This window comes from Aulostomus chinensis, chromosome 11 (assembly GCF_037954235.1).
Source record: "Aulostomus chinensis isolate RoL2024-O1b breed Wild chromosome 11, RoL_Achi_v1.0, whole genome shotgun sequence".
Lineage (NCBI taxonomy): Eukaryota > Metazoa > Chordata > Actinopteri > Syngnathiformes > Aulostomidae > Aulostomus > Aulostomus chinensis.
In genome coordinates, this window is record NC_141330.1 from 12,094,562 (window position 1) to 12,109,545 (window position 14,984).

The 14,984-nt window shown below is 42.2% G+C and overlaps 3 protein-coding genes across 4 annotated transcripts; 1 reads left to right on the plus strand and 2 right to left on the minus strand.

The window, feature by feature from the left end:
* Window positions 1-673: 673 nt before the first annotated feature.
* sec61b (SEC61 translocon subunit beta) lies at window positions 674-4,757 on the minus strand. Its single transcript, XM_086218556.1, has 4 exons — window positions 4,601-4,757; window positions 3,980-4,077; window positions 2,819-2,923; window positions 674-1,210 (listed from the first exon to the last, which is right to left on the minus strand). The coding sequence occupies exons 1-4, from the start codon at window positions 4,601-4,603 to the stop codon at window positions 1,123-1,125; spliced, it is 294 nt and encodes a 97-aa protein (XP_086074682.1). The 5' UTR covers window positions 4,604-4,757; the 3' UTR covers window positions 674-1,122.
* A 219-nt stretch (window positions 4,758-4,976) lies between these two features.
* alg2 (ALG2 alpha-1,3/1,6-mannosyltransferase) lies at window positions 4,977-10,129 on the plus strand. Of its 2 annotated transcripts, none has more exons than XM_086218555.1 (5): window positions 4,977-5,175; window positions 5,690-5,861; window positions 6,057-6,194; window positions 6,621-6,788; window positions 8,289-10,128. In XM_086218555.1, exons 2-5 carry the CDS (start codon window positions 5,691-5,693, stop codon window positions 9,027-9,029), a joined length of 1,218 nt encoding a protein of 405 aa, XP_086074681.1. In that variant the 5' UTR covers window positions 4,977-5,175; window position 5,690; the 3' UTR covers window positions 9,030-10,128. The 2 variants fall into 2 exon arrangements, with proteins under 2 accessions (XP_086074681.1, XP_086074680.1); XM_086218554.1 differs by having other exon boundaries at window positions 5,007-5,079; window positions 8,289-10,129.
* On the minus strand, window positions 10,045-11,426 carry LOC147253387 (phospholipase A and acyltransferase 2-like). Its single transcript, XM_086218781.1, has 4 exons — window positions 11,373-11,426; window positions 10,636-10,759; window positions 10,239-10,540; window positions 10,045-10,134 (listed from the first exon to the last, which is right to left on the minus strand). The coding sequence occupies exons 1-4, from the start codon at window positions 11,424-11,426 to the stop codon at window positions 10,045-10,047; spliced, it is 570 nt and encodes a 189-aa protein (XP_086074907.1).
* Window positions 11,427-14,984: the final 3,558 nt, after the last annotated feature.

The window sequence follows — 14,984 nt, forward strand, 5'->3', positions numbered from 1 at the left end:
CGCAGCAGCCTGATGCCTCTGGGTGTCTACAGAAGTATGCAGAGTTTGACACTTAAACCCAGTCAGACCTCACTTTTAAGCAGCTGCTGTACTTATGCAAAGAACAAGTCTGGGCTTCTCTGCACATGAAAGGAAGATTTGGTTTATGAGTGTGTTGAGGCCAACATGCAGAGCCATAGGATGACATGATTACCTGAAACAAGTCTGAGACTGAGGGTCCTCACATTAGATAGAGCACCTGTTTTTGTATTAGTCAAATATTTACCCAAGCTAGCCTAATATTGCAGTTTTAAACAATTTCAGAGTACACCAAATACGTAAAAAAATGTCTGTCCTAAGGCATTTATTAGTTTCGGACCCTTGGAAAGTAGGAAAAATGATAAAATTTCCCCAAAACTACAAAATGTCCATGGATAATTAATTGGATTTCACCTCTGTTCACTGAGCTTCCCATGAAACCTGTCTGGAGCATTGCCTCACCCATTGAAAACCCCCTGCTTTAAACAATGACTTCTCATATGGCCAAAATCCTGGCTTTGGCAACATGTATAGCTTTCAGAAAGAGCATCACATTGTGTGTCACAGGACACACAAAAGCCTCATTCAACTTAAAATGTCCAATCATTTTACAATATAAAAAAAGAAGGTCAATTCCAAATCACACTAACCCTCATCGATTTGACTTTTTATTGTACAATATTACCATCTCATTTTGTACAAATCCTGTTAACAAAAAACAACCACAAACAAACATCAGGCGACAAGGAGAAATGTTTTTGTATGTTTGTTGAGGGGCCTGAAGACAACAAAGTCCACAAACACTGCGCTGAACCTTCATGCAGCCGTGACAGGAAGCATGCTGCTGCTGCTGCTGCTGCTGCTGCTGCTGCTGCAGCTGCGTGGAGGGGAGGGGAGGGGAGGGGCATAACACATGGACACACACGTCATTTCTGAGGTGGGCAAACATGGCCTCCTCCCCCAAAGCCACATCAGGTGTAGATCGTGGTCTTGCATAAAAGTTGAGTTTGTGTGTTGTAGTGATGTCGGGAAAATGTTCTTTTGTCGTTTGGTCCAGGTCTGATGAGTTAAGATGCCGAAGGTCAGAGGTCATCCAGAGGGGGTTTAGGAGCGGGTGTACTTCCCCCAGATATGAAGCATGAAGACTGAAGCGATGAAGAGCAAACTCATCACCAGCACCGGTACTGGGCCGCTGTGAGGGAGGAAAAAAAACACCATCTGCAACCAGTTTGTTTAGCCATCTTAGTGAGGACACTCAATGCAAATGAAACACACATTTTGGATACAATTTACAGAAGAAAAGAATGTGTCTCCATTCACTACTGTGCTATTAGGAGGAGGTTCAACGTCCTGAGCCTCTCCCCCCTCCCACAGTCAGACACACTGGTTCAGTCCCTCTATCAGTCCATATCAAAGATCATATTGATTAGCAGAAGTTAAATGTCACAATCAAAATCCTGTCAATGTGGATTCTGATTGTGACATTTAACCTCTGCTAGTTTGTTACTCTAAATGTGCAACTTTTATGCTGCAGTTTGTGTCCTCAGTGGTTCAGGTTGCCTTCACTGTAAGGACATGCATTGATTTCTTTCAGAGATGAAGTCTCTTATTTTATAATGAGAGTTAAAGCTCACTGTGTCTAAACTTAATCCAAAAAAAGGTTCTGTCTCCTATTAAGAGCATCAAATCTTCTTTTGAAATCTTGCTATTTCCATCTAGTTAATGCCACACTTCAAAATAGCCCTGAATCGTGATAAAAGTTTGGTCGATATTGATCATTTTTAATATGAATATTTACATAAAAAATGTTCAACTGAACAACTTTATCAGTCAGACTTAAATTGCGAAACGTGACCTGTCTGCATTTATTTTTAACACAACTTTAGTCGTTTACTCATACCACACACACTGATGGAGAAGTGTGACAGGCTGCTAACAGGAGCGCGCACGCACACACACACACACACACACACACACACACCCCCTTCGGCTGTAACACCAACCGGAGTGAGAATCTTCTTGTTGGAGTGGTGGATTTTATTGATGGGTTCTGAAACAAGGAGGGGCTCTCATCTCTGAAGGAGGGACTGAGTGGGATGGTGGGACGCATCACTAAGTAGCAACATCGCCATGCCAACCATCTCCTCCGCAGCCCCCCCTCCCTGTCAGAAGGCTGTAATTGAGTTGACCTTTCAGAGTGGATCCTTTAATGAAGCTTTGAGGCCGACGTCTAACGTGGGAACAAACACACACTCGATATACAGCACTGTACGGAGAGTGTGCCCTCCTTCGCCTGGAGAGACACACTCAATAACCAGCACAGCACCATCGATCAACCGCCGCTGCCTATGACCGGGAGGGCAGGATGCTTTCTCTAATATTAGGGAGAGGGGGTGGGTTGTAAAAAGTTTAGGAGATTGGTCTTAGATGGGTGTTGTTAGGTATGTGTGTCCTGCAAGAACACATGTCTAGAAACCTCTCAATCTCCTGGGAACAAGAGCACGACTGCCTTTGAACACTGCTCCCATTTTACATGCATGAATAACGCTAATGACAATAAGCGTCAGAAATTAGTTTGAGAATTTGTTTAGACGTAAGTGGATGCAGAAATGATAAACAATACACTCAGAGGGTGATCTGTACTGTGCATGGTACAGCATAATTACTCCTGACCCATCCCACGACTCAATGAAATTCTAAAATCTAAAGAGCCCAGGCTCTAGTATACGTGTGCAGCTCAGTGACAATAATGCCTCACCACGCTGCAACGCAACCTGGTTGAGTGTGAGTGCCCCCTTACACTTTCAGGCCTGGCGAGTCTTCTGTGTAGAAGCGCCACATTCCCCCTGTGCCTGCCGATCCTGTGGTCCTGCCACCGCTACGTGTCCCACTACTGGTGGCTTTCCTGTTCGCACACAAACACACACAGAGTCTAGAATATGTAGATACTTATAAAGTAACACATTTGAAAAAACAATAATTGTTTTATGAAATGTGTCATTATCAGCGGTTTACTTAAAGTTCCACAATATCAGAAACAACTTTGAAAAGTACTTCACCTACTAATCAAAATTTACTGTGATACAGATTATAAATTGAGCAGTCTAATTTTGTAAGAAACATTCAAAGTTTTGCATAATTTACCCTTTGTCAAAACATTTTAGCCCATTCTTCTCAAACTGGAAATAAGACTTTGGGACTGTCACAGTACGACTACCGGAACCTGCCTTTCTCTACGCCTTGTTCACAGTGCAACTCAAACTACAGGTCTGGTGATGAAAAAGCAAGAATGATTCATGGCAGTATCACTCTAGTGATGAGATTAAACAGAGGTTAATGAAGTAATGAAGGGGGTGATAGTAATGGGTAATAACGAGAGGAGTAACAGCCAGTCCCTGATTACACACTGATTAAGCCCAGAGCAAAGCATCTATCTTCTGCTCTAATCTACAAAGGACACACACAAACAAGGGCTATCTGAAAGCTTTTAATCAGTCCTCTCGGTGTGATGTCACACAGCAGTGGGGTCAACAATGCCATGACAAGATAGAACGAGAAAATATACATGTATGTAAAATGTGTATCTAATGTTAACTTTTAATAATCAGCTGTTTTAGTAGGCAACGTGCATATAAGTGACAAACTTAAAAACTAAGTTTGCTTAAGTGCTTCCAAAGCGAGTAGTAACTCTTCTTCAAGCAAGACCCCCATTCTCCCAGTCAATATTCCTTTATCTTTTCCATTTTTATGAAGGTCATAGAGTTACAGAAGCCCCACAAAATGTCTCTGGGTTTAAATCAGCCATCTGTAAAGGCCCATAACTGTGGGCAGCATCCATGCTTCTGTATGCACTCATTTATTTTTTTAAGAGTTTCCCTTTTCTTTAGTATTGTATTGTGGGTAGTATTCAATAGTGTTAAGTTTGGTTTTGTTTTTTTAAGATAATTGTAAACGTGTGCACCTTTGTCTGACTGTGGAGCCTGCTGCACGGGGAGCCACTGTCTTGCTGGGTGAACGGCTAGAAGCCCCAACATTGGTGGCACTTGCTGCTGGTCCAGGCTGAAAAGGAAACACATACATTTCATAATCATATACAAGTTATGTTTGTGTCTGCTATGACTCTGTCTGATTGCCATATAAACACATATACTAAACATTCTTCCAACTGAAAGCAACATCATAAATCATTCGGATATGGATGATAGCAATTAGCGAAAAAGCAAATAGCAAAAAAGCCAGCTTGCTGTATTGGGTAAACTGGTCAGGATAGTGAATTTGTTTCAAGACATTGAAAGCACAGGCCATGACTAACTCTTCAGAGCTCGCTGTTTTCAATTTGCTTTGGTGACACAAAGTCAAGATGCCTAATATATATTAAATCTATTATTCAAGAGCTAAACCAGCTTAAAATATCTGTTTAGCATGATTTGATAAGTTGAGGGGAAAGCCACGTCTACAAACGATGATGCTAACCTTAGCTAGCTGGCTAACAGATAGCAAAATGTTAGCTGATGTCTAAATGAATCAACTCACGCCGCTTCAATTTAGTAGGAAAGTTGCAAATGACGAGGAGGAACCTTACCATTTTTTCAATAGAGCCGATTCGAGCTGAGTCCGTTAAAAGCTTTCCTCGGTGATGTCCACGTTAAATGAATGGCTGGTCAAAACTTAAGAAAAGAGACCTCACAAAGCTGACGCTTGTCTAAAAAGGACACGACTGTAAAACGCAAGACCAATATAGGCGACCGAGCACAAGCCTGATCTCCTTGTCAAATTAAACACTAAAAGAATTCGATTAAATATAATATAAAGGCAACAAATTCATACAGCTTTGGTGACACATATTTTGCAAAGTAAATTTTTTATGTGCCATGAAATTTGGTAATTGTTTTTTCACTTTAATTCAAAGGCAACCTCAAGAGCTTCCTTGGGTCACAAGAAGACGTGTCTGCTACGGGGCGTGTGGTTTCCATTGGGGAAACTGGCGCCATTGTGGCGCGATCACGAAGCGCGAGGAGCCTGACTTCAACGGAGAACTTGAGCCAACATGGCGTTCCGACGGTATTTTTTCATGACAGGAGTATTGCGGTTACACTGAGCAAGACTAGCATAGTCTTAGGTAGCCAAACTTTGACTGGTTGGTCGAGTTATCTTCAGGTAAGTAAAGGTGAACTATATTTGACTTGTACTGAGACGTGGTTGTTGTGCTGTGATTAAAAACAGCTCTGCTTATATTATTAGATATATGAGTTCAAATGGGTTTATCACTGCAGCCGAAGACAAGATATGTCACGTTATTCAAAACAAAAAGTAACATTAGTGACATTCTTAATTATTTTAACGTTTTACGTGTACCATAATGCTGACCTCCTCATAGTACTTTGGGGAAAAGACAGCGTTGCGTTGCTTGAAGTGGAGATCTTTTAAAGACGTAACTGACATGATGAATTAAGCGTCACAGACTTGATTTTTTTCAGTCCAGACAATGCAGTTGCCCTTTTTGAAAGAGAGACTGGAGTCATAGTTCTCTATCTGTTTCTGTAGACGTGAATGATAACAAAACAAAACAAAAAAGATATCTTGCAGAGAAAGGCACTTTCTTCTACAATGTATCATTCTTTGGAATGAGAATATATTGCAAATTCAGTTTCCTCTGTGTATTTGTGTCCAGGATGGTGCGGGTGGTGTTCCTCCATCCAGACCTGGGTATAGGTGGAGCAGAGCGGCTGGTTGTCGATGCTGCTGTTGCTCTGAAGTCTCAAGGATGTAGCGTCCAGATCTGGACAGCCCACTACGACCCAACCCATTGTTTCTCTGAGACGCTGGACCCAGATCTGCCTGTGGTGTGTGAAGAAATAAACAAACAAACAAACAAACACACACACACTCACTCATGCTCTCTCTCTCTCTCTCTCACACACACACACACACACACACACACACACAAAATATTGTCTCTCAAAAATACAGACAATCCCAAATATATATGCACAAGTGTTATATTTATCTGGGCGATATGTGTATGTGTCCTCAAACAGATGTGTGTGGGCGACTGGCTCCCCACCAGTGTGTTTGGTTACCTACATGCCCTGTGTGCATACCTGAGGATGATCTATGTGGCGCTCTACTTGGTCTTCCTCAGTGGGGAGGAGTATGATGTAATCTTCTGTGACCAGGTTAGTTGTGTCACACAGCCGCTGTAACTGTTTGTCTCGCTGCTGAGTTCATTTGAGGCTTCTGCTTCGTGTAAGGGATTGTTTAAGAGAACAGCCTCTTTGTCTTCATGGCTCCTGTTTTCTGTCATGCCCTTTGACTAAACCATGTCACAAACTATGGGTGCGCTCCACTGTTAAGTCTCCACACAAATATATTCAGGTCCCACCAATCTCTCTAAAACACAATCACTGATAAAACTAAATACTATAATGTGTAGCTGTGTTTTTATACTTCCTTAATTTTAGTTTTTGGCTGTTTTGTTCTGCCAAAACAGAAAACCGTGTTTTAAATGACAGTCTGCTGTAAGAGGAATAAATAAATCCTGGTACTGCTTAATTTGTGAAGGAGGAACAGTTTTTTTTAAACACCTGTCATTCTAACCCCAGGTGTCAGTGTGTATCCCAGTGTTGAGACTGTCGCGTCACAGGAAGAAGGTTCTGTTCTACTGTCACTTCCCGGACCAGCTGCTGACCCAGAGGAAATCCACCCTGAAGAAGCTCTACCGAGCTCCCATCGACCTGCTGGAGGAACGCACCACTGGCATGGCTGATATGGTACGTAAACACCGAGGGTCACAAGCGACGATGTCTTAACCAGACAGGATTTTGATTTAGTACTTCACTTCATTGGATTCATACTGCAAAAACATATTTTTTTACAAAGGAATGCCCAGCCCACCTTCCCCCCCCAAAATAATGAAATACAACAAACTAAAATAGGGATTTTTTTTTTTTAATTTTGGAAAGTTGCTCATGATGTGGCCTGCTTTTTGAGCCTCTTAAGGCTACTGAGAGTAAATGCTCAGGCGAGAATGAAGAATGCATAAAATATTGAAAAGAATTCCTAACCTGATAAAAGCAATTTTATGAACTATTTCTGAGTCATGCTGTTGTAGTTTGTGGACAGGAAAGAAGCACAGACCCCTGGGAGTGAAGACACTGACATTTACCCTGACTTGCAGTGTGACTTATAGATGAATACCTGTAACCCATCTTGGCTCATACACAAACATCTAAGATAAAACCTAGACACCCGGCAGAAGTACAGCCACTGAGAAATGATTCAGCTTTGCTGCACGCAGGTAACATGGTACAAATTGGCCGAGGCTCAGCAAGAAGCTTTGTGCTAAATGCTAATGTGGCCACTGTGCAACATAGCATTGACCCTCCAAGTTTGGCCTGTTACAGCTTGGCAACGTGCTTATTAATTAGTTATTATTTGTCATAAATCAAAGAATTGGGACCTGCTGATGGTGGCAGGGGTGAATGAGATGATGTCCAAAGTATCGCTGAGGACTGATCATCCTCTGGAGACCATGAATGTGAATTCATCCCCGTGCATCTTCCAGTCTGGGTCGACAGGGTTGACGATTGCATCTCCATTTGAATATCAAAAGCGTCAACTGCATAGATTGTCTTTTAAAAAAAAAACAAAAACAAAACAGATTGAATTTTATTTTTGCTGCGGTTTGGACCTTCACCCATAGCTGAGATCACTCATCCATGTTCATTATTGTTTTTGAACTTGTAAAACCAGATGTGAGTCAGGATTACTATTGCTTGTCTTTGGCGCTCTGAGCTCAGGATGTGCGAGTTTATCGTGTAGCAGCTAGGAACTGTGATTGGCTCAGACGTCACCATGGATGCGTCACTTGTGCATCCGGCTTCACTTGCAGACGTTTTCCAGCCGATGCAGATGTTTGTCGTCCGTCTCCAGTGCAACACTTTGTAGCCGCACGTCATGAAACCCTGTCATCTTCAAATTGTTTGCCTACAAACACTTTTGATTTGATTATAATCAGATGTCAAAGTCTTCACTGTGAAAGAATAAAGTTGAATAAATCAAGATATTAAAATAGAGGCATTTTGCAGCTAAAGGGCTTTAATAAACTAAATTAGATCATTTAAAATGTGATACAGCATGAAGCCCTGATATGAATAAAATGACATCACTTTCAGTCCAGACTTTCAGAGACCTCAGGCTGCCATCCAACCAACAGGGAAAGGAGATTTATGTGAGATCCTCATAAACTCATTTTCCATACTTCCTCTTAGATTCTGGTAAACAGTCAGTTCACCGCAGGCGTCTTCAGGGAGACCTTTCAGAGTCTAAGAGGAGTCCAGACGGACGTTCTCTATCCCTCCCTCAACACGCGCACCTTTGACCAGCCGTCTGCTGACACACAAGGCCTGGAAGGGCTTCTCCCCGAAGGAACCTCCTGCCTGTTTCTCTCGCTGAACCGATATGAACGAAAGAAGAACCTGGGACTGGCTCTGGAGGCTGTGGCAGTCCTGAGGTGCAGGCTTCCTCCAGGCCGAGGAGCAGGCATTCACCTGGTGGTGGCGGGAGGCTTTGATGACCGCGTTACCGAGAATGTTCAACATTACACTGAACTGAAAGACCTGGCAGAGCAGCTTCACTTGGAGGATTGTGTGACTTTCCTGCGCTCCCCTTCGGATTCACTAAAGGTGGCGCTGCTGCGAGGGAGTGACGCAGTGCTGTACACCCCAAGCAGAGAGCATTTTGGGATAGTTCCTGTGGAGGCTATGTACTGCTGCTGTCCTGTTATCGCAGTGAACTCTGGGGGGCCCCTGGAGAGCGTGGCAGACGGGGAGACGGGGTTTCTGTGCGAGCCTACGGCGGAGGCCTTTTCTAAGGCCATGGAGAGGCTGGTGATGGAGCCACAGCTCCGCAGGGATATGGGACAAGCTGGAAGGAAGAGGGTACAAGATAAGTTCTCTCTTCAGGCCTTCTCAGACCAGCTGCACCGCTACATTGTCAGCCTGAGCCGGTGATGTGAAGACATTTTGCTACAGAACTGTGAAACTTGAGAGTGGAAGTGTGTGTTATCTTATACAGAATGTATATGTGTGTGTGTGTGTGTGTGTGTGTGTGAGTTGGGGGGGTATTATGAGGACTTAACGGGACAATTAATCAGCCGTCCCCTGAGGGGTTGCTGAGATACAGGACAGAATCTCTATACCAATTAAAAAAAGAGTAACGAGTTTACCTTATTTCTGAAAAATACCACCCTTGCAAGTGTGTGTGTAATTGCATATGTGTAGCAGCACAGCAACCAAGAGCCTAAAAAATGAGCTCACAAAAAAAAGGATTGATTGTTAGAGATGTTTTTGCTCCGTCTGTTTTTCCCCGTCCCCTCTACAGTCATCTTTGTCTTTTTTGGGGGCTGAAGAAGAAGAAGAAGAATGTAGTTACCAGCATTTGCCATCAGGCAGTGTACCATCTCAGATCGATAAACAGGATGCTTTCCACTACTTCCTGTCCACCCAGAGCTTTGTTCCCCTCCTAGCATTGAGAAGACGCTGGCCTATCCATGACTCTTGCTGCTGCGTGGAGGTTATTAGCAGATGATAGAGAGTGTTTGGCTTCATTAGAGGTCTGGCTGATGGGCAGTGTGCCAGCGGCTGGGTCATTATCAATGAGGAGAATAGCAGAAGGTCATTGTGTCTGGGCCTCCTCAGCCCTCCTACTGTATAGAAATGCTCTTATTGACATTCCTGAAGTCTTAATAAACAAGAGGACACATAGTTTCCTGCCTCTTATATGGTTCGCTTTGTTGACAAGTTTTTTTTTCCTCTTTCTTTCTCTTTTTTGGCCTTTTATAGTAGTTTGTGAGGAGTCACACAAACATTGTTAATGTTGCATCCTTTTTTTTTTTCCCCTTTTCATTTCATTGAACGGATTTGTGCTGCGAGACGTTAACTGAAACATTCCCAGACAGTTTATCAGTGAAGTATTTCTATTTAGCTCATTAATAAAGTCAACAGACGTGAAATATCACAGAAGATCTCAGCTTTCTGTCTCCATGCGCTGCTGCATTATCAACTGGAGGGTTTGAGTTGTGTCTGCGTGGGCTTCATCCTGCTTCTTGAAGGGAATCTGGAAAATTAAATAAAAAAAAAGAGAATTATTTAATTGTTAAATGACTACATTTGTTCTTGCCGTTAATGTTTACCACGACAATCACTCGCCAGGGAACAAACCTGGTTGCACACGGCGTGACCGGATCGAATGAACGTGGCGAAATGCTCGCTGTTGAAGTTGAGCAAGTCGTATTTGAACTCCTGGTGCAGAAAAGTCTCACAGCGGCGCCTCATCATCTCCAGAGGAGACAGAGCCAGGCGGTGCTTGTCGTTGTTGACCCTGACACGGGTTCCCGCAGGAACTTTGATATCAGTAATACTCTGTGCGCAGATTCTGGTCCTCTTCAGAACACGATCACCTTTTGACTTCGGAACCATTTGTTGCATGAAGCTTCTGCACGCCTTCTGCGTCATGTTCTCATCTGGAGGGAAGGTATGAAGAATCAGTTGGGTTATTGTAAACACGACCCCCCCCCCCCCCCAAAAAAATCATAAATGTAATATTTCACTCTTTTACCTCCCACTCCAAAATGGATAACACGGCCTTCTCCCATGTAAACTCCCCAAAGAGCAAATCCTAACCACGGGTTCACAAACTCGATCAAGTCTCCGTACTCTGCAGTGGACACACTCTTATCAACCTACAGAGACAACAGAAGGCAGCAGCTGCTCATCCTCGGGCTTTTAACCTCCTTAAAGTTCTCTCTGAATTCAGATGAGGAGAAACTGGTGTGTGGGATTGAATTTAAAAGGCTAATAGTTGATGAGTGACTTCTTCACCACATTGTTCTTTTTTTGGCAGACTTAAGTTAGGCATGAACAAAAATCTCAATAATTAGGCTGAATGGAAAAAGTCCCATTATTAATGGATTAATGTGTATTAGTGCTGCACGATTTGGTGACAAAAAAAAAAATCACTTCTCTCATATTCTCAACTCAAACATACAAATTTAACTTGGTACGAAAAGAAAATTTAAATATTTGTGTCGGCCTGTTTTCCAAATAACGTTTTGTTCAATTAAATAAATCTCGAGAAACAAATGGTGACCTCAGCCAAACCCAAAGTTAAAAGCGTTAACAGTTTCTGTGCGTTAACTGGATCAACCCCCAAATTTAACGGGTCCTTCCTTTACCCAAGCGACGCCTTCGCCACTGCCTCAAGGTTTTGACGCATTCCTGCTGTCAACCACACAAACAGCCCTGATCACAACAAGGAAGTTCAGCTGTTCTAAATATATATTCATCAAATCTCACCTGTTTCCATGTCGGCTGGGGGAAAATATTATTCCAGTTCCCTAAAAGGTCCATCGTTCCTGTGAGTTGAACAGAACATGAACTGCAAGATGCTTTCAGATAATTAGGGGTCCAAATATTCAGGTTATGTAACATCTGAAATGCCTTGATAGCCTTTAATCTACCTGGCTGCATAATATGTCACCTATTAATCGATGTTTTATCACACTGCCATTTGGACACCGTGAGTCATTTTAGAAAGAGATGCTTGTTTCCTTTTTTATTTAGAATTTTGAATTTTCAACTCTCACGTCTTCTATTGATTCTGAGTTCGTTTCTGAAATGTAGATAACAGCGATACCGCTTGTTTTTCAGAATTGACAATTAATTTTCCCAGTAGGTCTAATTAGTGCTTGTAGCTTCGGTTTAATCTGGAATGGATACTGAAATCTACATTTTTGAATATTGATGCGTGTCTGTCGATTTATGTACGTGATTCATTTTGTCCTTGACCTTGTTGAGTAGATAGAAAAGCAGTTGAGAATGGTGCTCGATATAATACGACAATCTTTGAGTGTCCGGGGGTCTGTTAGGGCTACAGAATCTGTTGACTGCGTTTATGACTGCAACATTTGTTGTTTGTGGGCTTTTTGATGTGGCGAACACTTGGTACAAATTGATAAAAGAGTCATTGTTATATTCAATATGAATAAGATTGTTTCAGGAATTCGATTCACTGAGATCACATAAAAACAACACAAGGAACCTCAGGACATCACAAGATATCAAAAATATGAAATGTGTTTTTAAAATAGATGATGCCTTACTTGTTGAGATCATGCAAACATGCTGAATGTTCTTTCTAGGCTTAATTCTGTCCACAGGGTTGCGTGAGATCATCTAGGTTTTTTTGTTGATTTTTTTTTTTTTTTAATCTTTACTTAAGTGTTATACGCAGGGCTTTCTGGCTCGTTAATCTCTGTGGGACAGATAACGCTTGGTTCTGCTCTGTTTTTAAGAAATTAACTATATAAACGACGGCTTTAGGATTCAAAATGGATGTAGAAACTAGTGAGGAAGAGGAGGATGTGTCTACTTCATAGTCCTGCACGATGAGGTGATGAAAAGGCCTCGTCGATGCTTGTAGGAAAGGCAAACACACACAGCAGGAAACTTGAGGTGTCTTACATCCTGCTTTCCTTTCAACAGAAACTGTCTTTAACTCAAAGTTGTACAAGAAGAATCAATGTCTCCTCCATCCACCTCCACCTCGCCTCTGTGTGCCCTGTGGTGACGTGGTTATTGAGATCACGGTGTGTCTGAGTAGCAGTGATAACCGGTACCCAGGTGCCACTGGCACATGGTGTTTAATTAATTAATGAGACCGCGGGGTTGGTTTTCTAATTCCAACTATCCAGCGCCGGGGTGTGGGGGAGATAGCCATGAAATGTTCAGGTGTGTGTTCTCAGGCGAGGAAAGATGTATGTGGGAGTGTGTGCGAGTTCTGAGTGTATATCTATTTTGTTGGCAGTTTGGGGACCTTGTTAGCGCAGTATTAAATATGTATGGAATATTTTTACTCCGACTTTTAATCACATGTTGTGATTGGGAGTTAATCACAGGCTAAATGAAGATGATGACGAGGGAAACGCAGTGTTGGCGCATCAATCTGAACTCTTCCTCCTGCGCTCTAACCAGGTCATGCACTCATTGGCCTGAAAACAAAGATGTAACAGGAGTACTGGAAGGTGCTTAGAGCAGCACATGCTGTGTGTTATTAAGGTCCATGTCTAATGAATGAGGTTATATCAATAAAGTAGTTACGCTCTCTCTGGTTAGTGAGATTCTTGTGTTCTAAAACAAATTCATTTCGCTCACAAGCTTTTTGACACGCTTGAGAGAAAGAATGGAAGACACGCTTATGATATATACACAACTTTTATAAGACAGATTCGTTTTCATTCAAATGTCCTACTAACAGTACAGTGTTTGTCCATCAGAATGCAGTAATAACTGGTACACGTTCGCCTGGTTTATTTATATGCAGGTCATCAATTAATAATGTGACTACAACACCATGAATATGTCATCTAAAGCGCTCTACAAACATCATTTATTGTCATCTTGAAATGATTTTCAACTTTCATCTTGCAGACAATTGAGATTCAAGAGTTAAACCTTTGTTGTCAGTTCTCTTTTAAACTGAAATCAGGAGTTAAAGAAAATCCAATAAAATAGATGGTACAGGAACGAAGCAGGAGTGAGTTGTGAGACGGACAGCTGGGTTTGTAATATGTGTTTATTTACAAGTGTCTAGTAGAGCGTTTGATAGCTTTTCTTTGACCATAAAATCAGGTGTGCAGTCGCCGGGATGTACAGCAGGATCAGTAAATGTTTACTGCGTTTGTGTGACAAACCAGACAAGAGTTAAAATGCAATTCAGTCTTTTATTTTTCAATGCAGAATGATATTTTTTAATGGCGGTGCGTGGCAGTTCAATCAGGAAAAGCACTCCTGATATTGTTGTATTCCTCACAGTATTATAGTTGTCATTCCCTCCACACGACTGATCCATGGAACTCCAGTTGTTGAAAGATATTTTGACTTGTTATCAATGGAAAATGCATTTAAAAAAAAATACTGTTCCTCATGAAATATTCTTTTATTCTCTTCCAGCTGATGGGAGTTATGTCATTGGGGATGGACAGAGAGAACTGGTCTAGAACGACAGAATCCATCCATCCATTTTCTATGCTGCTTATCCATTATCCTTATCCAGGGGGGCCTGGAGCCTATTCCAGCTGACATCAGGCGAGAGGCCGGACGGGTCACCAGTCCGTCGCAGGGCCATCGGGAGCACTTAGGGGTTCAGTACCTTGCTCGACATGGTCACCCGGGGGAACTGAGGCTCAAACCAGCTCAACTTCGGTTGCTAGACGGCCACTCTACCTCTGAGCCACGCCGCGCGACTGAATCCGCTTAAACAAAAGAAAACCACCATTTGTATTCACAGCTCATCTGTAAGAGACGTTTTACATGGTATATGTTAGCAAATTATGTATTTCACACTTTACTGCCCCCATAAACTATTCAAATATATTAACTTCCACCCATAAATGTTAACACTGCACAACTCTACTCACGCAGGCAAAAGCTGATATCCTCCAAGGAAAGGAATGATTTACTAAAGCTGCATAAAACTCAACCCTCTGTGGGAGATCACAATAAAACTTCTATCATCTCTGATAGTTGAATATTATACATAGCCTCTATAAAAACAGCTTTATGGCCATGCAGGAAAGAGAAACGTTACGACTTGCTCTACCCTGTATGTACACTGGTGGTTTAAAGCGTCTTATAGCTCAAAGATAAACACGTCCATAGATCTCACTCGAGTAATTCACAGCGGGTTGATTCGTAAAAAATGTTATGTTTTAAGGAAACGCTCACCAGCGCTGATGGAGAACGGGTAGATGAGACACAACGAAATACAACAGGAAGAAGGAAACAAAAGAAATGGATTGCACAGACATGTAACACCCACTTGTGACAGCAGTAGCATACTCACAGTGTGTGTCGAATTGGAGTATAACTCTCTGATATGTTAGAATTATCAATGTAGTGCGAACTGAA

Coding starts and splice junctions, on each gene's coding strand:
- alg2 (XM_086218554.1), top strand. Junction 6,195..6,620: donor ATGTAATCTTCTGTGACCAG/GTTAGTTGTGTC, acceptor TTCTAACCCCAG/GTGTCAGTGTGTATCCCAGT. Junction 6,789..8,288: donor CCACTGGCATGGCTGATATG/GTACGTAAACAC, acceptor ACTTCCTCTTAG/ATTCTGGTAAACAGTCAGTT.
- sec61b (XM_086218556.1), bottom strand. Junction 2,924..3,979: donor GGCTCCACAGTCAGACAAAG/GTGCACACGTTT, acceptor GTGTGCGAACAG/GAAAGCCACCAGTAGTGGGA. Junction 1,211..2,818: donor GACTCGCCAGGCCTGAAAGT/GTAAGGGGGCAC, acceptor CCTCCCTCACAG/CGGCCCAGTACCGGTGCTGG.
- LOC147253387 (XM_086218781.1), bottom strand. CDS start 11,426: ATGGACCTTTTAGGGAACTGGAATAATATTTTCCCCCAGCCGACATGG. Junction 10,760..11,372: donor CCCAGCCGACATGGAAACAG/GTGAGATTTGAT, acceptor TTGTCTCTGTAG/GTTGATAAGAGTGTGTCCAC. Junction 10,135..10,238: donor GTCACGCCGTGTGCAACCAG/GTTTGTTCCCTG, acceptor TTAATTTTCCAG/ATTCCCTTCAAGAAGCAGGA.